The 25095-nt window shown below is 44.8% G+C and overlaps 1 protein-coding gene across 1 annotated transcript in view; it reads left to right on the top strand.

Annotated features, from left to right (window-relative positions):
* Nucleotides 1-25095, top strand: part of RIPOR2 (RHO family interacting cell polarization regulator 2) — a 68169-nt gene that overhangs the window by 8382 nt on the left and 34692 nt on the right. The window contains 1 exon segment of the mRNA XM_027886865.1: nucleotides 24533-24659. Coding sequence (XP_027742666.1) covers nucleotides 24533-24659 — 127 coding nt within the window.

Genomic DNA, 25095 nt, shown 5'->3' with positions numbered 1-25095 from the left:
GGTGGGAATGTTGAAAAGAATCCATACAAAAATATTCTCAAAGAAAAATGAAGCCACAGGAGGAACAGAGCACTCCAGCACTGCTGAGCTCAGCTCTGAAGTTGGATGTCTATAGCTTTTTTTTTTTTTAATTTCCCTGTTGAAAAGCAAGCAGCTCGGGAGGTCCTGATGTGCTCTGCCTCTTCTGGCACTCTGGGGAGCTTCCTGCCCACTCTATTCCTGATGCCTGTTGTGAGCCAAGGAAGAGTTAGCTTAATCAGCAACACCAGCCCCTGATTAGTGCCAGGTTGTTGTCATTAATCACTTCAAAAATCACTGCACTGAAAATAGTTCCCAGGGTCAGATGTTCAAAAACTGGCGAGGTTTCTCTGGTGTCATTTAACTTTAGCCGCAAAGCTAGACCACACCCCGAAAGAAACACTATTTATTTGTTTTACATTACATATTGCTTGTGAATTCTTTTAATTCAAATTCACTCACAGCCCCAGTGACATGGTATGAAAAGCTGCTCTTCACCTTTCCTAGAGGAAAGGATTTCTCCAAGTGGTTAAACACTTCCAGGTGAAGGCAGGCTGGACCAACAAACAACCTGTACACCCCCAAGGCATGCATGGGGGTACTGCTCTCAGGGTTTAGTCGTGAGCTTCTCTGTGTTGTGGACCACCCCCTCTCCTTTGGAATCTCAGTCCAAATACTTGGCAGATGCACTTGGGGCTCATTACATTACAGAGGCAGCATGTTCATTGCGCTCCCCCGAAAGGCATTTTGTGTGTGCTGCACTTGTTTTATATTTGCTATATTTAAGCCACAGAAATATGCGCTGATGAGGAAAAGAGGGAAGTGGCGGGATCTTGGAGGCAGAAAGGGAATTAAAATAATTCCTCAATGCTGCAATCCTCTGTGCAGAACCGTGGACCAGGAGAAGGAAAGAGGAGCGTGATCTCTGACTGCACCAAGGACCTGGCTGGGTCACCCATACTGCTGTGTATCTGGGAATGATTTCAGGGCAAGTCTGGTGTTACAGTAGTGTAACTGAGGGTGGAAATTTCCTGGAGCCTTTGCCCCAGAGCCTCCTCCTGGGTTTCAACTGTGAAACTGCCATGTTAGGGACATTCAGGAACACAGGTGCACAGCACTGCAGGATTCATGCATGGGACTTGGTTTTTTAACTTGTCTGGCATTATTTGTTCCTTTTCCTCCACTCTCAGACTTTGCAGCCTTCTCCTACCTGACCACCATTTCCCCCAGAGCACGCCCATCATCCCTGCAACTTCTCCTTTCTTGACCATGACACGTGGGACAACCACTGAGCAGAAGGAAGGCAGTCCCTGTTTCTACACTTGTGCTGCAGGTCACAGCAAGGCAGGCCAAAGTCCTGGGTGCTCCCAACCTTTCAGTCATGGACTTAGGATACCTTTGGTGGTTGCTGACATGTCCCATATTGTCTTGTCCCATATAATAGAATCCTTCCAGGCCTGCTGTCTGCTTCATAGCATGGGGTGGACGAGTATGGGGCTGGAACAGCCATGTCTGAGACTACTAAGCAGAATGTGCTTGGACGTGTACTAAGAAAGATTTTCTCCTCCTCTGTGCTTCAGAGCTTGCCCGAAATTTGCCTCACAAGTGCACATGAGGGTGCAAGGGAGTCTGGAGATGAACATGGGGTGGGGTCACATTTTAACTGCAGTCCTGATGTAACCAGCAGATTTCAGGAGCAGGCATTACTGTCCGGTAACATGGGTAGAGATGGCCTCAGGCCCTAAGAACCCCAAACACAGTGGGGATCTCAGCCTATTGTCATGCAGGAAGATGAAGGTTGTGGCAAGAAGCCAGGTCTGGGCACTTGAGAGCCAAGAAACAAGAAAGAGGAAAGAGGCAAGAGGTTACCTAGTGATTCAAGAAGATCCAATGAGAAAGCTAGGAACATATTGACTTTCTGTCTACAAAGCCAAATCCATTCCTGGAGATGACCTTCTTGATCATGTTGGTTGTACTGGGACGGGCTGCCCTGAGCAGGTATCTCACATGCTGCAGACCCATGGAAAGCACTGGGTTCTACTCTCTGCCCTCCTCTGGGGGAGGTGGTTTCATGACTGTCCAGCAGCAGGACTTTAAGCCAGCACATCACCAACATGGATGGCATTGTCTGACAGTCAGGCTCCCAAAAAGTAGGCTGACAGCGCCATACTTGTCTCTTCAGATCTCTGATCCCTCCTGTAGCTTTGATCATTGCATAGTGTAGCTGACTTCCAGCTGTCCAGGAAAGCAAAAAATTAGTTCCCAGCAGTTTTTCGTGCGCCTTAGCTAGAAAACAAGGAATGCTCTTGAAAAACAAGAGCAGGAGAAAAAATATCGCTAGAGCTACTGTACTAGACGAGCCATCCGCACACTTGGTGTGCACTTAAGAGCTGCTCAGCCAGCTCTGGTTGCTAAGCAGTCTGAGAAACTGGAATGTGCTTCTCCCTCCAACCCTGCACGAACATTGCCACCCAAAACCTGCCCAGAAGAGGCACTGGGGATGATTTTGAAACAGGTTCTGGGGAAAAAAACAAAAACAAAAACGCAATTGGTGGCTCATTTGTCCTGCTCCCTCAACTTACATACGTGAGGGCAGGCAGGGTGTATGCTTGTGCATACTCCTCCGGAGCTTCAAATGATGCCAGAGGCACAGACCATTGGTGGGAAGTGTTTTTGATCTGAAGGCAGCTATCTCAGACCACCACAATTTCAGTAAAGTGGGACAAAGAAGAGATAAAAGAAGGATTACCTCTGGAAAGGGTTATCTCTTGCAGTATATCAAAAGATAAAGGTGACTCCTGACTCCCCTTTCTGTCCCTAGCCCTCTTCATCTGCATCTATAGCTGTTCCTCAGTATACCAAGTGTGTCCTGACCATCATGCTACAGGACACAACCACTGCATTATTCACTGATCACTCCCAAAGAACATCTGGCCAGAAGTCCCAGAGGATTGAGTTTGTTCCTGAACCACTGCAGAGGATCAGTGCTTGTAATTTTTTCCCACAGAGTGCCCTGGAGCAGCAGGTGGAAAGCTCTGCAAAAGCAACATCATGAGAAATTAGGAACTTGAGGGTGGAGCAGCAACACTATGATGGGAAGTAAAAGGGGGGAAATGGTTGCAGAGTGGTTAGAGGATGTCAGCAGTGAAAAACAACTGGGTATCAAACTCTTTTAGAAGGAGAGTAAGTGTTACAGGATGACAATGAATGCAAGCTAGGTGTATTGGGCAAGCTCAGCTGACAAAGAAGGTATAAAAACCGGAACAGAGTCAATAAAAGAGCAGCATGGGCAGGGTGTAGTAGGAGAATTGTGGCAACACTTCAGTATGTTTAGTTGGAAAAAGTAATGGTGAACTTGGTTATGATCAGCAAGTTAAAGCTTGCATCTTGCCCAGGTTGCTCATGGCAGGCCTCAGACTCTTGTCTCTTACCTGTCCCCTAAAAGTTTTCTAAATGATGGCTCCAGAACCTACCATGTTCCCCACTCTCAAATATGATCATTCACCTCTGGTTTTGGACCAAGATCCCCAGGTAAGAGCAGTCAGGTTTGCACCCTGTGTTCCCACAGGCAGCTTGCCTGGGGGTGATACCTGCTGGAGATGTCCTGTGGGATGTCCATCAGCAATATGAAGATGCCTTGTGCATCCCTTATGAGCATGGGACAGACACAGAAACACAGCATAAAGGAGTTACAACAGAAAAAATATATAAATTATCTTCCATGAAGGCTTGATCAGGCCTGATCTATCTCAGGCACCCAAAACTCAAAGTTGTGGTCTGCCCACCCATCTCCCCACTTCCTTTGGCCTCTTGCTGGTCCAAACATGCTAATGAGATACCTCCATGTGAATTCCTGTCTGCACGGTCTGCTGAGCATTGCCACCCACCACCAGTCCTTGCTTTGAGGTGAATGAAGTCACCCGGGACTGAGCTAAGTCCTTGTATCTGCATAACAGACATACATCCCCACAGCAAGCAGGAAAATTGCATCGATGTCACACATTTTCAAGTGGGTCCACATAGAGTCCTCCCACAGAGTATTTTATGGGGGAAAGAGGGTTTCCCCTACACCTCTGTCCAGAATACTGGGTCCTGCTCCCCTTTCCAAGTCTCTCTAGATACATCTGCAACAGATCTGAAAGCCTCCTGTTCTGTTGATTCAGGGGATTCAGTGGGCTGGAGCCTGCATGGCAGTGGGAAAAGTGAAGTGCTTCTTGTTATATCCACCCCCCAGAACAAATGTAACTGATGCATATCAGCCAGAAAATCCTGCTCAGCCCTTTCAAGAAGCCTTCTGGGTGCCTGGGAGGGGCAGAGCATTTAGATATCCTCTGACTGTAATCTCTTCTCTGATAATCCTGATTTTCTCTTTGGCCTGGAAGCAAAGGCTAATAGAAAGCAAAGTGCTATGGCAAAGCTCAGCAGGTAATTCAGTAGCTCTGGTTTAGTTGTCGCAAGTATAATGTGGGGTTACCATTCCTGGGAACCAGTGTTTGTGAAGGTGCACTGGAGCTGTCAGGGAGATGGAAGTGCAGCCTAATTGGCAATTACTGCTTTGGAAAGGTCACTGTTTTCTGGAGACAAAGCTAGAATCAGCTGTTGTCACTTAGAAATTTCACTGGGGAAACTCATGATGACCTATTTTTAACATAACAGAAGATTACACTGCAATACTGTGAATAATTTATAGGAGTAGTAGCATGATCACAGCCACAATACAATGGCAGCTTCAGTTCCTGCTTGATGATGGAGGGAGACAGAGCTCTCTGGCAATTTCCACTGAATTAGCAAAACAAGACACACGTGGAATGACTGACCCAGCCTTTCAAAAGCATGTGTGTCAGGATGAATATATGTCCAGTAGGCCTAAGTGGGGCAAAGATTTTATCTAGAGCATCCTTAAACCTACTCAGTCTCACAGCTGTTTCAACAAGCTACAGCACTGGGAGCAGGGAGGTGGGAATGTGTGTAGGGTTTGGGGTGATGGAGAGGAGGAGATTAGCTTTCTGTGTTTGCTATGCAAAACTGTATTGAGAAAACAAGAGAAACAGCTCAAGTGTATTTGCATAGGATAGAGGATATTTCCTTGAAAGAAGAGGCTGCAAAATGAATGAGGTATTTGCATCTGCAACCTTAAGTTCAAAGAATCTTCTGCAAGATAAGACCAAAAGTGCCAGAAGGAATTAGTAACAGTTGCCCTGAACTGTAGAAGCCTCAAGGTTTAAGTAAGATGCTGCAATTTGTCTATAGCACAGGAAATCTTTAACAAATTAACCAGGCTTCCACAGTGAGAGCTGCCACCCCCTAAAAGGCTGAAATGGACTCAAACGCATATTAAGTATGCATGATGAGACATTTATAGCTTTCAGCATTGCCACAAATATTTCCTCTCCTCTTCCCCTGGCATTCCATAGCCCAAAGCGCACAGCTGTTTTTTTCAGAAAGCAACTTCTCTGCCTTGGCCTCAGAGTTCATATCCGTAGTGACATATATGAAATGGGTGAATAGTTGATTCAGCCAGACATAGAAAGGTCACCCTTAAAATTTTGCCTCGGAGCTACAGCAATGGCACTATGTTGGCAGAAGCCCCCACACTTTTTCTAGTTGAGAACTGGGTGCCTCTGGAAATGCCACAGCCGTGATTGCTGTAGAACCCATCTGAACTCAGAAACCTTGGAAACAGCCTGTAGATCCCAGAGGTCTGCATACCAGGATGAAGAGCATCCTTTTCTGCTTTTACTGAATCTGGAGTAATTTTCTTTCATTTCTGCTTTTTAAGGCTACAGGATGCTGTTTATTTTCAGCATACAATATAAATAACTTGTGTTCATAATTACTGCTGAAAATCATTCAAGATGATAGGTCAGCTTGGATTTTTTATTCAGGGACAGTCTTGGTTTCTTTGTTTCCCCCCCCCATGCACAACATTCCACAAAAACCTAACTCTTGTAATTTCGTAATTTCTCCATGCAGTATCATCCTCTGTGTGACAGGTCTGTGTACTCCATGAAAAATCTTTGCATTTGAAAGGGTGAGTCTACCTATCCTGACCCAAATGGGGAAAGATACAGGCATATAGGAAGGGTATCCGTATTGCCTCCTCAAGCCACCTTCCAAGTTGTGTCTATTTACTAACCCACAGATTTGCCAGGGATACCCTCCGTTCCCCCCCCCCCCCCCCCCCCCCCCTAAAAAAAATGGCACTTTCAGCTGTCCAAGATGCACATGGGAGAGCTTGTTGAAGGACCCTCTAAGTTTTAAATGTTGGCAGAGGAACAGCAAATAGTATAGAAAATACAACATGGGTGTTTGGTACTTGTGCTGGTTGATGTAAAGTCTACTGTGGGAAAAAAAAATCACAGAAGAGAAATTAAGAAGTCCTAAGGGCAGCAATAAATACAGAATACTTACAACTATAGAGAAATGTATTTATAGTAAGTAGGACTATACATTTTGGAAGGACGATTGAATTGGAAGAAAATACCCCTCAGTCTCTGGGAAAATGTTGTATTCCTGCCTCTTTTTTCTCGAGGTAAGAGAGGAAAGATGTTCAAAGGAAGAAATGTAAGATCCTTTCATTGCAATGTTCTTTCATTTATATTCGCCTTTAACTGCTGTCTTCAGCCCGCCCAATATCCAAATTTAGAGCTCTCACATACACACACACTGCTGAAGGCAACGGAGGGTACAGCGAGTTACCCACAGGGAAGGCAAGCGGCGGCAGCCCGTTCCGTGCACCATTCCACGGGGGAAGGATGAGAGGTATTTTCCGGACGTCCCAGCTGTGGGACAAACCGCCCGAGAGGCCAGGCGCATCGAATCGAAAAACGGAAGAGCTCCATCACCGCCGCCGCTCCCTAAAAGGTGTGCAACCACTAGCACCACAAGGTTCGCCACAACGCAGCAGGTCGAGCCCCCAGCCGGCTCCGCACCCTCTGCCCCGCCCGCGGGGGCGGGCCGCGGCCGCGCAGCGCCGCGCAGCAACGCCTCCTCCTCCTCCTCCTCCCTCCCGCAGCTCCGCAGGGAAAAGCCGGCAGTGGCTGCGCTCGCTGCCAAAGCGGCGGTGCGCGGCGACCGCGGGTGGGCTATCCCCACTTCTCCTCGGTTTTATTATTTTAAAACTTTAATTTATTTTTTAAGACATTATTGTTTGCTGTTATTAATTTTTTCGGCTGCGGACGCTTGCCCCCCGGGATGGGGCACCGCGGTGCCCGAGGAGCGCTGGGCGGCGGGCGAGCGGCGTTCCGAAGCGGGCTGTGAGCACCGCCGGCAGCAACAGGTACCCGGCAGGGCTCCGACACGGGTGGAGGTCCAGGAACCCGCGTGGGGAGGAAGGGGCGCTGCCTGTGCCGAGCGTGGACGTGGCCGAGAGGAGCCCGAGGGCTGCGGGGCTGAAAAGCCGCTGTCACTGGAGCGGCTCCCGACTCCACTCATCCTCCGGTGGCGGGGAGTTAGGCGGCGGCAGGGTTCTGAGGAGGGCAGAGGGACTTCTGTGGGGCTTCCCATGCGTGGTTTTAGACTGTGAATGTGAAGAAAACATTGGTTGTGGGTGCTCGCTGAGGGACACGAAACTGGTTTCATGTTTTCTCACAGCGCGTGGAAGTGCTTAGCCCTGTTTCCATTAAAAAAATCACAGCGTTTCCTTAGGTCTTGTCTTTCTATTTGCAGTGAGATTTTATGGTATTACTGGTTGGAGGAGAGCTTAGACCCTCTTAAGTTCCCCTTTCTGTCTCTGGCTGATTCCCAAGGACTGATGCAAACGCATTAGACATTGGCGTTGCTCTTCAGTTTACCTCTGAATACCCTGGTTACAAAAGGTCATCCTAATCCTGTGATTGGTCTTTTTATTGCTGTGTTAACCGGGCATTTTGCTGTCTCTTGTTCAAAGTTTCAAAAAGCTTTCTGGAAACTGTGTGCTTGTGGCCATTCTGCCTTTGCCCCCTTTCATCCATCTCTCCAGGAAGAGCTGAATGTATTGCTAGTGTAGTTTCAGCATTCATTAATCTGGCCGTGCATTCAGCCACGCTCATCTTAATTACCGTGTTTGAGCTGCTGTCATGCAGCTGGAGCCCGGGGCAGGGAACACACTCCCAAACAGAAACATTACCTCCATCTTCTCCAGTAGCTAATTAGGTTTCACAAACATCCCTCTTCTGCATAAACAAAAGTAGGAACATACCCAAACAGGGAGATTGAGGAAGGAGACGTGGAAGGTCTTTTTCCTGGAATATTTCTGTGCTGGCTGCCCAGTTGTCTTCGAGGTCTTCACACACTGCCAGCATACAGTCGGATCTGGTTTATAGTGGCCAGACTCAGAAAGGTATCCACTGGGATAGGTTGGGAGCCCTGCTTTATAAACATAATGGGCAAATGTGGCAGATTGCTCCACATCTAAGTAAGTGTGGGTGGGTATATCTGTTACACAGTGGGAGTCTAAAGGCACCAAAGTTTATCTTTTTTACCATTAATTCAACATTTCTCAGCTAGCAACTGGAAGCAGGAGGACACCCACTTAAGATGGTGTCTGTGCTGCTTGCAAGTGCAGATAAGCACTTGTGCAGTGTGGACTTTTACAGTCACATCATCCATAACCTGAAGCTGGTTTAACTTTTGGTATCCAAGGAGCACTTCCTTTGCAAGGTGTGAGATTTGGGGAGTTTGTTTATTTGTTTTTGTTTTTAAGAAGCAGCATATTGGATTTCTTTCCGGGATCCTGCCTAAGAAGCAGAGCACTTAGCTTTTTCATGTCTCTATTCTTCTCTAGAATGACGGAACAGTTGTATCTTGGAGGGTTTTCTCTATTCTATTCCATTACTTCAGCAGAATTAATATTTTTTAAATGCTTGGGAATGTGTAAGGGGAGAAGTGTGTGGTTTGTGAAGAAGAATCCATAAGTGAGAAAGGTGCTTTACTACCCTTGACCTCTCAAGGCACATGACAGTTTATTCACCTGTATAACAGAACAAACAGTCACGGTAGGAGTGGTGGGAAGAATGGCCTAAAAACTCACAGCAGCATGTTTACAGGCCACACAGGGTTACCTTTTGCTCTTTGATATTTTTCAGCCTGAACAGGCAGAAAGGTAACTTCCAGACAAACCACACTGCTGGAAAAGGTCTGATTCTGGGGGAAGCTGCCTTGCTTCCCCACTGGGAAGAAGTGGGAGTGAGAACTAAAGGCAGCGTTGGCTTTTTCCAAAAAAGGGATGACTGGTCTGACTTTTTTTTTTTTCTTTTTTTTTTTCTCATGCTATACATGTGCCACTGACAAGCTGCTCCTAGACAACCACTTTACTGGGGTAGTTTTCATCAGGCAAGTTAAGCTGCAAGCAGCAGGAAGATAGACAGCCTGTGGCTGTTCAGCCAGCACAGAGCATCAGCTGAAAGCAGACAGGCAAGCGGGCAAGGAAGTGAGGAGAGTGGTACCTGAATGCACGCTCCTGGCACGGGCTTGTTAGAGAGGGCCAGGACATGAATTAGTATCAGATAGGGGCCTGTCACATCACTTTGAAGCTGTGTGGTTCCTGTACTACTCTATTAACGAAATGGGGGGAAAAAATTGTTACTGTCTCACCTATGAGGAGCTTAGAGGTCGTTGTTCTGTTCACTCGGCTTTCAGTGCTCATTGCTCTTCTTTCAGGGAGGTTGTTAAAGAAGTTTCTTAGTAAGATATTCTCAAAATTAATCAGCAGGAACGCACACTGACAATTTTTTTCCCCCACCAGTTTTGCAGAGATTGTGCCACTGATCCCAAGATGTGCTTGCCTTTTTAAAAGGCAGAGAGAAAGAACTGGGCCCACTGAATTTAAAGTCAAATGTAAAGTCCTTTGACAAAAGAAGCGATTTTGCTCTGGAGGACTTCACAAACCACGGTGGCTGCATTTTGGAAGTGTAACAGTGTCAATGAGAATTTGAGTTGCCAACATCTTTGTTTCCTGTGCTGTCCTTCAGACAGTTTAGTTATACCAGAGCAAAGACAAGGGGGCAGTCTGTGAGCAGAGGAGCCAGGCAGCTGGAGGAGGAATGGTAACATGGGCTTTGCCAACTCCCTGTGAGAGAGCTGGAAGGAGAGCAGCAGCAGAAGCCAACCCTGGATGCAATAAACTGGATCATATTATATCTCTCTGCCTAATGTCAGGAATGGCTTAGCTAAGGCTGGGCAGCCAGCTCACTTTGAGCCCCACGTCCGTCCTTCCCTACACACCCCAAATCAAAGCAGAAGCTCTGCATTTTCCTGGCCACAGCTGTTGCGCAGCTTTATTTCTGCTCCTCAGTGCAAATGCTACTCGTGCTCTCGCTTGTGGGCTATGTGGCTAGCCAGGGGCTGGCTTAATCCTGTCCTGTCCCATGTTGCAAATCTGGTGCTCTGGCTCTTGCTCCAGGCAGGTATTTCAAGGGCAAAGAAAGCAGTGGGTACCAGGTAATCCTCTTTGGGAGATGGCTTTATCCCTGTTTGGCAACTTAGGGACAGCTTCCGTGCCAAAACCTGGTCTGCTTCCTGGGACACCTTGAGCTCTTCTTTTACAGCAAGTGGGCAGCAATTTTATCTGAACTTCCATAGAATCATAGAATGGTTCAGGTTGGAAGTGACCTTTGAAGGCCATCTAGTCCAACACTCCTGCAAGAAGCAGGAACATCTTCAACAAGATCAGGTTGCTCAGAGATCCGTCCAGCCTGACCTTAAATGTTTCCAGGGATGGGTCACCTACCACCTCTATGGGCAACCCGTGCTACGGTTTCATCAACCTCACTGTAAAAAGTTCTTATGTCTACCCTGAATCTTCCTTTTTATAGTTTAAACCCATTACTACTTCCCCTATCACTACAGGTTACATCCAGGGGATTTGGATTCAATCCCCTGAGTTTTTGCTTTCGGCTCTAGCTTTGATGTGCCTTTGCTGCTGGATCTGGTGCTGTTGGGAAGAAAGAGGATCACCCTCCATCCCCTAGTCATATTCAGGTTAATTAGGGAGCTGTAGCGAGGCTCTAGGAACTGGGTTTATCCCAGCCAGGATCAAAAAGCTGGTCCCAGTACACACTGCCCCACAGAATTGTAGAAGGTGTGAAGAAGGGCAGATTCCTCAGTGGTCTTGAATAATTGCTTTTTGGCAGCCACAAGTACAGACCTTGCCTTGGTCTTTGCATCCAGACTCTGCACCCAGTGGCCTCAAGAAGAAGCAAGTCCCCTAAGCATGACACAAGAAATAACTGGCTTTTTTTCCTGAAGTTTTTTTCTTATGTCTTTTTATGTTACAAGGGTATCCTGTAATTTTTAGTTCCCAACCAGCACAAAAGAAATGACGGATTAGCACAGAAATATGTGAGCATCTTTCTTTTTTTCAATGGGAGGAACAAATTGAAGCTGACAGTTCCCTGGAACCAGTGCAACACATGAAGTAGTCACAATAATACATTTTATCTTCCAGCCCTTTTAAAGCATCAGAAGCTCTCTGGTCCCTGATGCCTGCAGTAAGCTGACCTTGGCTAGCAGAGCCAGCCACCTCATTACTGCTGTCCCACTGCTTGCAGCCTGCCCTCTCTCCTGGCCCTCAAACAGCCCGATTAGCTGCAGCAGCTATTGCTTCCAGGGTTGTGTGGCCTGCTGATAACCCTTCAGTGACACCAGACCTGTTTCAAATAATCCCTTCTGCATGAAACTTTTTGGTTTTTTTAACTACAAAAACAAACAAACAAACAACATTTAACTGCAACACCCAGAGATTTGTCAGAAATTATTTTGTCCTGAAAAGCTCACCAACAGGAAAACTTCAAGCCATCCATCAACTCCAAAAAGCAGTTTCAGCAGAGAAAATCTATCTGGTTATCACTGAGGTTCTATTTTTAGCTTGTGCCTTCACCTCTACAAAACACCAGGCTAGGCTGACCCTATCTTTTACTATTTAGACCTTTCTACTTGAGCTAACAAAAGGAAGGAACTCTTTTACAGTGAAATCTCTCCGAGACAGGCAAATAAGCACCTGTAAATAGCTGCAGAAAGCTCATGTTTCCACAGACAGGCAAGGTCGAACACCACAGCTTCCTTTCTCTTTCCCCAAATTTAACATCTTGCTGTCTGAGCAGACAAAACAGATTGATGTGTTCCTCGATGAGGTGTCTTTCTTCTTTGTCAAATTTATCTTGCATCTGCTATAAAACTGAAGCTAAACAGAGGAATAAAACTGTAGTGAATGCACCCCTTGAAGATGCCTCAGAAGTCTTGGGGACAAGGCTTTGCTTGGGGTTGAGGTTGCAGCACTGGTCTGTGGTACTGCTGCAGGCAGGCAGGTAGCGCAGACACTGTAGCTCTATATTCAAAGTCTGATGGACATTTTCGAGTTGTATAACACTAGGAAAAAGGCCTCTTCCATAATTAAGCAACTTTACCTTCTCTGTTGGTGTTTAGCTTTAAAATGTTTGGTTTTAAAACTTTAATTGTGGTACAGAAGTAGGGTCGTATGTTACAGCTTTGTGTAATAGTATCCCTGCAAGTAGCCTTTGGCAGGGAGTCTTCCCTGGCTATGGACACACCTTTTTCTCCACTCATCCCTGCAGGCATCCCTGGATCATGGTAGCGACAGCTATTCCTGTGCACTTTCCCAACCACACAGGCACATCAGTGGGTGATGATGCTGTTGAAAAGATGCTAATGCTCAATTAAGTGTATAATGTGCTGTCCTGCATGAGTGACTGCCCTTTCCTTGTCTTGTTCAGTACATCCGCAAAATGCTGTTAGTTCAAAGAAGGACTTGGGTTTTCACACAGATTTTATTGTGGGATAGGAAGCAATTGGCTCTGAGGCGCTCTTTGATCCATGAGGCTTTTTCCCTGAATTCAGTGTGACATTTGCAGGCCACATCTACTTAGATATACACAAAATCTTTTGAATAAGAATAGATGTCTGCTAAAGTAAACAGAAGTGAATGTTTAGTTTATTAGATGTTCAGATTAATAAAACCAAGAGCTGGAAATGCTCACTAAGTCATCTGTGCTTCACAAAACCGAACCAAAGCTATATTAAAAAAGCAAAGACTCATCAGAGGGCAGAGAATAATCAGCTTAAAATTCTGCCTGCATATACTAAGATTTGCTTTCTTTGAAATCAAAGGAATACATTGGCATCATCTCCCCAGATGGCAGCTGGACCACAAAGCCTTGTTTCCATCATGCAGGTGGCTGGACTGGAAGAGCTCGAAATATATTTGATTTCTGTGCCCTACACTGAAAACATAAGCTCCATGAAGGGATGGCTCTTCATCTGCAGTCATCCAGCAAGAGGTTGCTTTCCCTCCCATTCTTTCCTAGCTCTACCCTTAAAAAGAAAATCTTTCTTCCTGGTGGAGAAGGTGGCAGAAGTGGATCCAGTGTAACAGCTCCTATGTTAAACTGGATGCTGTATGCAGGATTTCTCCAGCCACTATATTTCTTGCAGGCATGTCATGCTGCTACTAGGTGAGGAAGATAATTGGCAAAACAATAAAATAGCCTTCCATCCTCATGAAAAATCGTGATATCCTCCTTTTCCTATACCCTGAATGATGGTCCGTTAGTCAATTGGAAAATGCAAAAATCTCAACAGAGCAGGAGAGGAGAAAGGAAGGGCAGTGGAGGCCAAGGGTCTTTCCTATAAGCTTGTCCTTAGCCTGTGATGGCTCTGGTAGGTCTTTCTTTTAAATGGCAGACTGTGGAATAATAGGGATGTGCCAAGATGTGGTACCTTAATTTGTGCAATGAAAAATTACCCAAGATAATGACCTTGTAGTTCAGCGACAATAAACACTGTCAGATCTGTTCAATTCATGTTCTGTTTGTCTGTAATGTCTCTGTGTCTAGAAGACTCAAATGGTAACTAATCCTCTAGCAAGGCTGGAGCATATGACATTTTAAACTCAAAATTTCTTTTTTTTAATGTCTGCTACAGATTACATTTACCAGTTTAACCTGACTAGATCTACATGCCATAGATTTAAAAGTTTCATCAGTTTTTCATTGACTTTGTGACAGTAAACAACAGGCATTTGGGAATGTTCTTGAGAAGTAGTGGCAACAGCAAAGACCAGCCTGTGTCTGTGGTATTAAAATTCCTTGTCCTTCAAAAGAGGAAAGCACAGCAAGACTGCTTTGGGAATGGTCCTTGGTTCATGCTGCTTCCCAAAATATGCACAGTAGTTGTGTAAGAGGGCGTGAACTGGCCTAAGACAAATCTGTGCCGGTGACTGCTCAGTGTAACCTCCTTTGTCCCAAGGAGCAGAAAGCTATTGCAGAATTAAAAGAGAATAGTTTTTCTGTACTGAGAAATTTAGAGTCATAGAATGGTTTGGGTCAGAAGGAATCTTTAGAGGCCATCTTGTCCCAACCCTGCCCCTGTCATGGTTGGGAACACCTTCCAATAGACCATGTTGCTCACAGCCCAATCCAAGTCAAGCTTGAATGTTTCCATTAATGGGGCATCTACAACCCCTCTGTTGTAGATGTTTCAGTGTTTCAATGCTCTCAGCAGCAAACTTTCTTCCTTGTATCTAGCCTAAATGTACCCTTTTTAAAAAACATTGCCTCTTGTCCTATTGCTGCAGGTCCTGCTAAGAAGTTTGACCCCATCTTTCTTACAAGTCCCCCTCAAGTACAGAAAGGCTACAAATGAAGTCTCCCTGTAGCCTTACCTTCTCCAGCTGAACAGTCCCAACTCTCTGAGCTTGTCTTTGTAGGAGAAGTGCTCCATCCCTCTGATCATCTTTGTGCTCCTCCTTTGTGCACTTGCAGCCCAGGATACAGTTGGCCTTCTAGGTTGCAAGTGCACATTGTCAAGTCATCTTGAGAGGTTCTGAAATGAAATGTGGTTTCAGAAAGTGATGGCAAGGAGAGCAATTCTCCCTAAAATTCTAGATATTTTTTAAGTGGTTGCTGTAAACACTTGTGTGTCTATAAAGCTGTCCTGCTGCTTTTGTGCTGGTAGGCTGCACCTGCTTGGTGTAAGAAAGCAGTGGGGATGGGGCTGAAATAGCTGTGCCTTCTAAACATCTGCACGTTGCAATCACTTTTTTGGTTTTGCTCAGCTGCCCCACTGGTCATCAAGTCTCCAGTACCAATGTCATTAACACAAGCTTTTTCAAGAGGGACTGGCTCCCTAGCATAGACTCCCCTTATCCCTTTATTCTCTTTCAGATGCTTCTTATAGATCCTTTAATGATTCTGGCCTGAGAAGATGGTGGTGTTTTGGGGAAGTTGAGGCCGTTTGGTGGTATTAGATATGTACTCTTGTCTCCTGTACCTTTAAGAGTTTTTAAAGCTTAAAATGCTGTAGCCAAAAGAATAATAACCTCTGCCATAACTTTAAATAAATTTTCTAAAAGTTGCATATGTAAGAATAGTCAAATTTTGAATTTAAATGAACTGAAGCCAATAAAGAAGAGAGTTGCATCAGAGCACACAGCCTCTCTGGGTTATGCATGGACAGTGTTCAACAAGCTACTTGATGTACTGGAAAAGAGCTATAGCCAAATATAAATTAACTCAGGACTATTATGGCAATGCTCTTGAAATGGTCCCACTGGTAAGGTGTCAAAAAGATTAAATGAATAGGTTTCTGCAATGCTTGTCCAGCTTTTAAGATCTTCTGTCCTAAGACAAGTAACGGTGTATCTTCAACAATATTTTGTGAGCAGTGTGCCATTATGACACACCTTGAAATAGAAAGATCCCATAAACATCCAGAGAGTTTAAGTCACCCTAATCCCACATACTTAAATAGGAGCGGCAAAGCATTTTTATCTCATTAGTGACTGAAAGGATTTGACAACAATGATGTTTTACTTTCCTTTCAGGGATGAAAAGCCTGTCTTACTTGTTTAATTTAGCTCGCTCATGCTTATATTAGAGCGCACCTGGAGTGGATACTAAGTACAGCTACAGTTTCTCTGTCTTGGCTAAAGCAAAACAAATAATCTCTGGACCAGCCCACTGGTTACCCAAATCATCCTGCATGTGTTTACTTTGATGCATTTACTTTGCTGCAGATGCGAAGAGAATGGTATCCTTAGCTTGCTGTCCTTGCCCATGCTGCTACAATTTGCATTAAATGAGGGTTGTAAGCAGCAAAAATATTGGTGCAAAGTAATTAAAGAAAGAAGCACTCTTAAGGATGATTTTTCTGTTAAGTGCTGCTGGGTCATTACTTTTCTCTCCTACCACTGGGAAGATTTTTATGTTCATTCCTTACACAGTCTGAGAAAGTGAAGCCACTCTGCTGCTTATACTTGACAAGCAAATTTAGGTCACTGCTCAGAGTCATCATGGATTTTGCCAAAGGACTTCCACTAGAGTTGCATTTGTTGGCAACAGGGCTGATTTACCCACTTGTGCTCAGATGCTACTCGTGGGCTTGCCCAGACGTTATTGTTGGTCAGTAAAGTACAAGGGAGACCACCAGCAGCACTCATGGGTTCCTAGCTGTTCCTTAATGCTAATGCTTTTAAAAGTGGGCAATAGGTTGGCCACTTTTTGTGACATGAGAAATTCAAATTCCACCCAATGTATACGGTCAACCAGTGTTTAGCAGCATATGCCAAAAGACGTAGAGAAGTAGCCAGGCTATTACTAGATGGAGGCATTCCCACAGCCTGTTTTACTTCCTGCTAGTCTGAATACTGCTCACAAGATTGCTCCTTGTAGGTTATCTCCTAATATAGGGGTAGATAACAGAGCAGCACAAAGCCTTCCACCTTTACTACTGTGTAGCACTGCCGAAATGAGATCATGATTAATTGTTTGCGCAGGTCACTCGTGCTGAACTGCTTATTAGAGATTTTGTGCAAGGTGGATTTAAAGCATGAGGAGACAGTTGTCAGTTGGGTTTCAGAAGTGCTTTTTCTTTAGATTATTTGCCAGCACTTGAATGACAGTGAGACTTTGTTTTTAATTAAATCTTGCATTGACAGAGTTATCGATGATGAGTAGAATTAGAGATGACTTCTAATCAAAGATAATTCTGCATACTGGGGTGGGTTTGAAATGAATGAATGTCAAATCTAATTAGATGGTCAGATTCTGATCCCTCAACCACGCTCATATGTACTGTTATAGACCACATTTTGCTCATTTACACTAATTCCAGCTGAATATGATTGCTCTGTGCCTCCAGTGCTGTACAGGAGCAACATTACTGAGGGTTCCACGTGGGCTCCTGTGCGCGCTCACCCCAGCCACGCACATGAAACAAATCTTGGAACTGAAAAAAAAAAAAAAAAGGAGGTCAGCTGCCATGAACCCATCTGTTGTGTGCAGGAGCCATTTAGAATCAAATTTATTTTCCTTGGGTTTATTACAGTGAAATAACTCATTTGCATTTCCTCAGGTTTCTGACATGTGTTCTACCAAGGGGAAGGAGCAGTGTAGGTCTTTTTCTGAGGAGAGCTTTAGCAGAGGAAAAGGCAGTTTGTGGCTCCCCTGGCAACAAAAATGAGGAAACGGGGCATGTACTGAGAGCTCTGGTAAAGGAGTAGCTACAAAAAGGGGAGGAAGAAAGCTAACCATGGTATGAGATGAAAACGGTGCTGCTTTCACCTAGCCGCTGCCAATCGTTATTTCTGCGTTCTAGTGAGGTGAGGAGAATTGGACCCAAAGGCATGTTTTGCAGTAAAAATGAGAGAGGAAGTTAAAAGTCCCAACACTGACTTTGTCACCTAGACTAGTGTGAAAGATGACTTACTGAATTTATCGAGCTATATTGCCATGGGAGCATAAGGTATCAGGCCCTATACATTTACAGCTGCGTATACTTTTTTTTGCTCTTGACCTGGATTGTTAGATTTTTTTTTTCTCTTACTGTTATTATTGCTTTTTGGTTTATGTACATCATCTAGTTTGGGTAGGAGGAGCAGAACAAACAAGACAAGCTATTCCAGATGGTAGACAATTTGTGTTTCTACTCAGGATGTCTAGTGATGAGCTAGCATTTGAGCTGAAAATGTCCTTACCTACAACATTTGAAGTGTTCTTACAGAAATGAGACCATAAAGTACAAGCCTTGCTATTAGTATCGAGTTTTGGGGAAAATATTATTTGAAACAAAAGCTAAAATCTGAAACGCTAACATTTTCAAGCAAATGTTTTCATTTATGAGAAATAGGTAATAACATCTTGTGCTCACTGGCAGAGAGTTCTGCATGAGAAACTAAAGCTCAGAACTTTGTGCTTAAGAAGAGCTTTACAAGATGCATGAGTTGCATAAACATTTCTTTGTGAATTGTAAAAACTGAATCCATGCAAACTGAAGGTATTAAAATATGGCTAATAAAACAATCACTGCAGGTGTCACTGATGGAGATAAAATTATCAGTGAAAAGTGCATGCAAGCCTTCAGAGAGATCCTGCTGGATAGTCAGTGCTGAGACTTGGATATCCATGATGGGGGAAGAGACCTCAGCAAAGACAGGATGAGCTGCAGTGGGCTAAACTAAGGTTCCTGTTGCTACAAGAGATGGGGCAGAAGTTTGCCTTCTTGTACTGGGGCAGGAATATGGGGCTGCCAACGGCTTTGATGCCTACCCAAGCATGTCCCAGGTGTTCCCACATCTCCCTTTTGAAGGAGAGGGATTGGCTATAGCTCCTTCTCTGTGCAATGCTGCTCTCCGCAGCTATGCTGGTAAGCCCACGTGGCTCTTTCTGTACACTAAAATTAACATCTGAAGCTCACAGATCTGCTGGCCTTTCACCGGCTGATACAGACTTGGGAAGTGTTCTTGTCAGTATAGCCATATGCTACTATTTAGGAATATCTCTTAGCCTTGGACTTTGATGGAACAAATGCACATGATTTTATTCCGGCAACCAAGAATAGTTCTTCAGATGGACACACTGTCAAATTTTTATGTTAAAAAACTTCCGAGAATGTCTACGTTCTTATCCAAGATGCATACCTCTGTACCTTCTAGGAGCGTAGGGAACATGGAAACCATAAATTCCAGGTGGTTATTTGGGCTGCTGGCCATGCTGACCTCATAGTGCCAAGGTGATTCGACTGAATCAGAAGGAAGGAGTTGGAAAATAAATGATAAAAATGACTAGACTTTCGACTATAAAAGCAAGCAACACCAACTGAAGGTGCACTGAATGAGCTTAGCATTCAACTGAGCCTGCACAGTTTTAGACTTGAATTGTGCTCTTTGGGTTTAGAAGTGCAAAGCAGAAAGGATTGGCTTTCTTGGAGGAGGACATGACTTCTGGAGTATAATTGGTTTCTCTAGGGTATATTTGGTTTTCTCCCTTATTTAGGTTATTCTTTAGGAAATACATGCTCCTAAATGTCATGTTATTGCATTTGAGAGTTGTTACCTTTGTAGACTGGCCAGTCAGCCCGATAAGCAAAACCTAGACCTTGACTGAAGATGATAACATCTTCTTTTGTTAGTCAAGAAGATATCAGCTCATTTGTCAGACATACCCTGGGTTTGCAGATAAGAAATGTTCCTAGCATGCAAAACACCATCAATTGACTTCTGACTCACATTAATTAGTGGGCCCCCTCAGTTTACCTTAACCTAAATAATTATCACCAATTTTTAACAGACAGACTGCAGACCACAGATCAGCAGAAGAATCAACATACCATCTCACTGTGGGGATTACAGCTCCTTGGATCCAGAATGGACGTTGAATCATGAAAATAGAAAAAAATTACTATCAAGGATCCTTTCAGTCATTGAGACCTACCCCACATTCTCATTTAATCAGAGATAATGTATAACCCCTAAGTGTCCTCAAAGCCTTTGTTCCTTGAACCCTCAGCTGCAGACAGCTCCCTAACACCCTACAGCAAGCCCTAGACCCATAACTGTAGCTGGGGGGTGGGAGGGAGCAGGAGGAATGAAGAGCACCATCACTATTGATACATTGCAGCTTTACGTGGTTGCTAGTGCCTGCCTAGCAAAACCAACTCCCTCTCATTCATGTGGTGAACAAAATATATCTTTACCAGAGTGATCTTGGGGAAGAAGCAAACAATAACGGACTGGACAAAAAGTCAGTCTAGATTTAGCAAATGTGTTTCTGACAGAATTTTCCTTGTCTCGGCTCAGTTCAAAGTCCACACTGTTTATCACATATTTCAGCATTGTGGGAGGTAGAGTTCTGTGCTGAGGGTGATGAAGAGAGGGCAGCTCTGTGGAAGTGATGGGCTTGATGGTCCCATCCCCTCTAATTAGCTCAGGCTCAGCTGTTTCCCTGTTTCCAGACTGAAAGGAGAGCTGAGATAGGGGACTTTTATTTCCTCAGGGACAGAGACATCATCACTTATCTGCCATTCCCTGCTGCAAGCTGTCAGTGAATAGGGTAGAGGAGAACTGATAGGATTTCACCTTATCCCTTGACTCACTGATGGGCTCATCATTCAACTGCCATGCACTTAGCACGAGCAGTGCTAATTACATTAATTATACTTTTACACAGGGCATGCTTATATTAGCAGTAAGGAGACTGGTGTCTTTTAAAATGAAGCATCAGTGGTTCATTAGCTATATAGATTTAAAAGTGTAAGAATACTCGTTGCATCCACTGCTGAAGCAGATCTTAAATCTCAAAAGAATTTTAGATGTGCAACATGCTTTATATTGAGAGCAAAATTTATACTGTATCTAGAAAACAGTAGCATTATATCACATAAGTGCTAAATATTGACTTACTTAGAAACTTGATCCCTGCATTGGCCTATCACCAAAATCCCTTAGTAGTGTTCAGCTGTGGGGATACCAGTCAGGTCAATAAGAGATCTGGGTAAGTCCTTGTGGGCTGAGCCTTACTGAAATTATACTGGCAGCTACATCCATGCATGTAATCAGGATAAAACTATTATTAAATTCAGAGGTAGGTTTATTTAGTCAATAGCACAGAGACCTGTGAATGATTTAAGAGGCAGGAAAATAAATCCCCCTCAACAAGGTATATCACAACAACGTGACCGATACTCATCACTCAAAGTGTATTCACTAGATGTAGGTATCGTAAATAATCCATCAGTGCTGTGCCTGCATGCAGCCATTGTCTGTGTGAATCTGGGCTGAGGGGCTGCTGCTGCATGGCAGAGTCAGTGCGATTTTGTGAGGTTGGTTGGAAATATCTGAGATGTCAGCAATGTAAGTTTAAATCTTAAGAACAGATTGTTTTTGTACAATAGAGTAAATATCTAACCTGACCAGTGGAAAATAATTGAACAGAACTGGGCGATTTCATCAGGTTTGACTCAGTTACCTCCTTTTATCTCAGTTTTGTTCTGTACAGAAATTAAAAATACATTATTCATCAAGATTATGTATAATATATAGGGAGAGGCCACAAGCCTATCTGGGCTCTTAGTTCTGACCATTTTATGCAAAAGCAAAGCAAAAGTAGCTCCAGGCAGGTCTTTCATTTGCATTTCAATTGCACTTCTTGAACATTTCTTTCTGGTATCTTGAGGAAAGTCTTAGCTACTAAAGCCTTGCAAAGCCATTTGAGTGCTTGAGCAAAATAAAGAAAATAAATAAGTGCATTCCTTTTCCAAAATTATTTATTTTTTAAGTTTTCCCAAAGGAAAAGAAAACCAAAACAGTTCAGTTGTGTATGCACCCAGTCACACACGGACACCAAAATTTTGTTCAGAGTGAAATGCATTCATCTGTTCACTTTAATACAGAAGAGACTCATCCTGCACAAAATGTTAGCATTTTGACAACAGTTTTGAACCTAAAGTAATTATGTTTTATAGTCAATGTGGTCATGATTAGCACCCGACTTCAAGTTTTGTTTTATTCCTCTTATTTGTTAAGGAATGGATGGTGTTCATGCAGCTAAATCTCCTCTAACTGTCAGTGTTGTTTAGCTTCTACCCTCATAGGTCTCCAGATGCTGTCAGGGTGTGTGTGTGTGTGTTAATCATCCTGTCAAGCCATGCAAGTGCTGAACACTTGCAGGGGATTTTCTGCTCCTTGGTTCTCTGGACATGACTTTTAATGCAAATCCTTGTGTGTAAATGGGAACATACAGATTGCAGCGTGACTGTCTTAAGGTTATTTGCAAAATCAAAGGGAAATTTGCTGCACAGAGCCCCAGAGTACTGTGATCGTGTTATTTGTGCTGTGTCTCTCAGGAGCTGGTTCTCAGTGGAGTTTGAGCTGTTAGGCATGAGCTGACACAGGGAGACCCTGTGCCGTGTATAGGGACATGAGCTTTGACCCTGGAAGCTGCAAAATGCCTTCTGGCAAGTGCTGTGCCAGATATTGGCAAGCCTGAGCAGAGCTCAGCCCTGCAGAGGTGTGCTGAGAACCTTACAAAGCTAGGGCTGAGTGTAGGGCCAGATGTGGGCTCTCCTTGACCAGACTCAAGTATCTCCAGCTGTGGCTGCTGCATGTTTATCCCTGTGTGAGTTAGCCAGAGCACATCCTCGCTGCGGTTTCTTCAAAACTCCTGAGGAGCAGCTGCTCCTGAGCCTCTCTGGCTCCCACCCTCTCCCTGGTCTCTCCTGCCCGTGGATTTCTGCCCAGTACATGTGCTTGTGATCCTGGTCTGCCTGAGAGGGACTTCTCTGTCCCAAGAGTTTAATCCCTGCTGCGGTTAAACTGAACCCTGAGCTGGATGGGCTACATCCAGGCTATGCTGGTGACAGAAATGGCAGAGTGGAGGAAAAAACTGCCCCTGACTGCACCCCAGGTGATATCTCTGAGGCTGTCTGGGGTGGCAGCCCTCACTTCCGAAACAGAAAGATGTGTGCTGGTTTGGTTGTGCAATAGAGAAAATATCTCAATAGCAGTAGCACTGGCAATGTTGAGACTGGAAGAAGTGTTCCTGGCAGAGCTCTTGCAGAAATATTCCTGACAAAGGCAATGGAGTCCCCTCCACAGAGCAGCAGTAGCTCACCATGCCGCCTGCTGCCACCTCAAAGAGTATTTGTCCAGCTCAGTGCTGCATATTAAACATAACTGGTCAGTGCACAATGTTTTCCCATGTATTTGCTTTCTGCAGTGAGTGTTTGCCGTGCAAGCATCACGTAGCTGTGGTGCTTATCTTTAATAAATACGTTCCATTGTGAAGGCTTACATTGCAAATCTGTGGCCTTCACAAGTGGCTTCTTTTTTTGGGCACTTGTCTGTGGGGATGAGAGTGTGGTTTAGACTCGCTGTCACCTCATCAGCCCTGTAGGTCACAGTTTCACAGAACATCAGCTCTGTCTAACCCCTGCCACACTCTACTGCTTTGGCACCAGCTGTTGGAGTGAAATGAACTGGGGCCATGGGGCAGGCTGGGTGCAGCTTTTAAAATAGATGGAAAAAAACTATAAAAAGCCCCCTTTTTCATTTCCTGTCAGATTATTTTTAAGCTGGCCTAGTTTCTCAGTCCATTTCACCGCATAATGGCGTCAGCAGCTGTGCTGACATCCCGGGAAGGATGGAGGCAATCAGAAGATTGGTCATGTGGGATGGGGGAGCCAGTGTCTGGCAGTGCCTGCTGACCGGTGTACTCTTCTCCACCATCCCCCTTCCCCTCCTGTTCCCTGCCCTGCTGCCTAGCCTCTGCTGGCCATGGTACTCCTCATGCTGATCAGTGAGGCCATTCCTCTTGCCAGAGCAGCACAAAAACAAGTCACCAGAAAAATCAGCTTAATTGTCTGCTGAGGGCAGAGGCAAGGAAAATGGTTGATTAAGGAGGAAATGAAGAGGGAGGCATCCCCCTTCCCCCTTCTGGTAGCTGATGGAGCTGCTGTGAACCATAGCACTTTTCTATTTCTTTGTGGGTGTGGATTGCAATCACCTTGCTTTGGTGCAGATGCCAAGCTGGGCATTGGAAATGAGCACACACAGAGGGCTTCCTCCCTGCTGAGGCTCCACTGGACACATGAAATGCAGAGCATACAGTGCCTGGAGCTTATTTACTCATCTCTTTTCTTGGTGGAGAGCATCCCTCTCTCATCACAGCACATCACGGCTGTGCATACAGCCACTGCATCTTCCTTCTCAGCAGCCAAGTGGGAACAACCACAGGGAAAATGAGCAAGGATCTGAAGGTAGCTGCAGCATTTGATTCATGCTGAATGAACCCTCATTTTTTAAAATTATTATACATAATCAGACTTTGCAGTGATAGCGAGTGCCCCCTAAGAGCACTGCATGCTCCCAAAATAACTTCCAGGACCCCCTGATGTAGCAAATGGAGACACTGGGGCTGGGGGTGAAGCATGCCAGGCATGGCAGAAATCAGGGATGGCATTGGGGTTATTACGCTGAAGTTGTTTCTAGTGCCACATCCAGACCCTCTGTGTGTCTCTGTCACATTTTCAGTAGACACTGTGCTGTAAGTCAGAATTAAAATAGGACCAATTTGTTTTTGAGCAGGGATGATTTGGCAGTTCAAAAAGATTCATGCCTTGGGTCACAGAACCTCGTGGGATTCAGTTACCCCTTACCATCACTGGTGGACACCAGGCTATCTCAGGCTCACTACCTGTCTCTTACTCTCTCTCCATTGTTACTGACATGCTTTCTGTTGTTTTTCAGGAATATCTTCCAGGCTCCCTGAAATCATGTCAATAGGATCACATTCATTCTCCCCAGGAGGTCCTAATGGGATTATTAGAAGCCAGTCCTTTGCTGGCTTCAGTGGGCTTCAGGAAAGACGGTCCAGGCAAGTGCCCTTGTTCTCTAAGGGGAATTTTGAAATCAGGCCCTAAGGGATCCCTGGGGTTTAGGCGCTGAAGGTGCACAAGAGGTGAGAGAGGACTTCTTTCTCTCTGACTTGCCAAATAAAGTGTCCTAGGCTTAAATGTCTCTGTATATTGTTTGTATAACTAAGCTGTTACCCTCTGCCTGAGCTACCAAGTGCTTGTTTGCCTCTCTCCCATTAATTCAGGGCTTCCTCACATGCCTCAGAGCTGTGAGAGAATTTCAGAGAATCATTTTAATTTACTAACTTATGCAGTGATCTTTTCAACATGTGAAATGTGCAGGAATATGAAACACTTCCCACTGCCCCCAGTTTAAGACCACTGCTACCTAAAAGACAGTTTTCTCATTGCTGCACTGCTATGAATGTAAAACAATGCCATTTCCCTGAGCTTGGC

Source organism: Empidonax traillii, unplaced genomic scaffold (genome assembly GCF_003031625.1).
Source record: "Empidonax traillii isolate 1590-97213 ecotype Southwest subspecies unplaced genomic scaffold, ASM303162v1 scaffold196:size3368384, whole genome shotgun sequence".
In the NCBI taxonomy this organism is placed as follows: Eukaryota; Metazoa; Chordata; class Aves; order Passeriformes; family Tyrannidae; genus Empidonax; species Empidonax traillii.
Note: the sequence above shows the minus strand (reverse complement) of the source record. Positions and strands in the feature narration are given on the sequence as shown.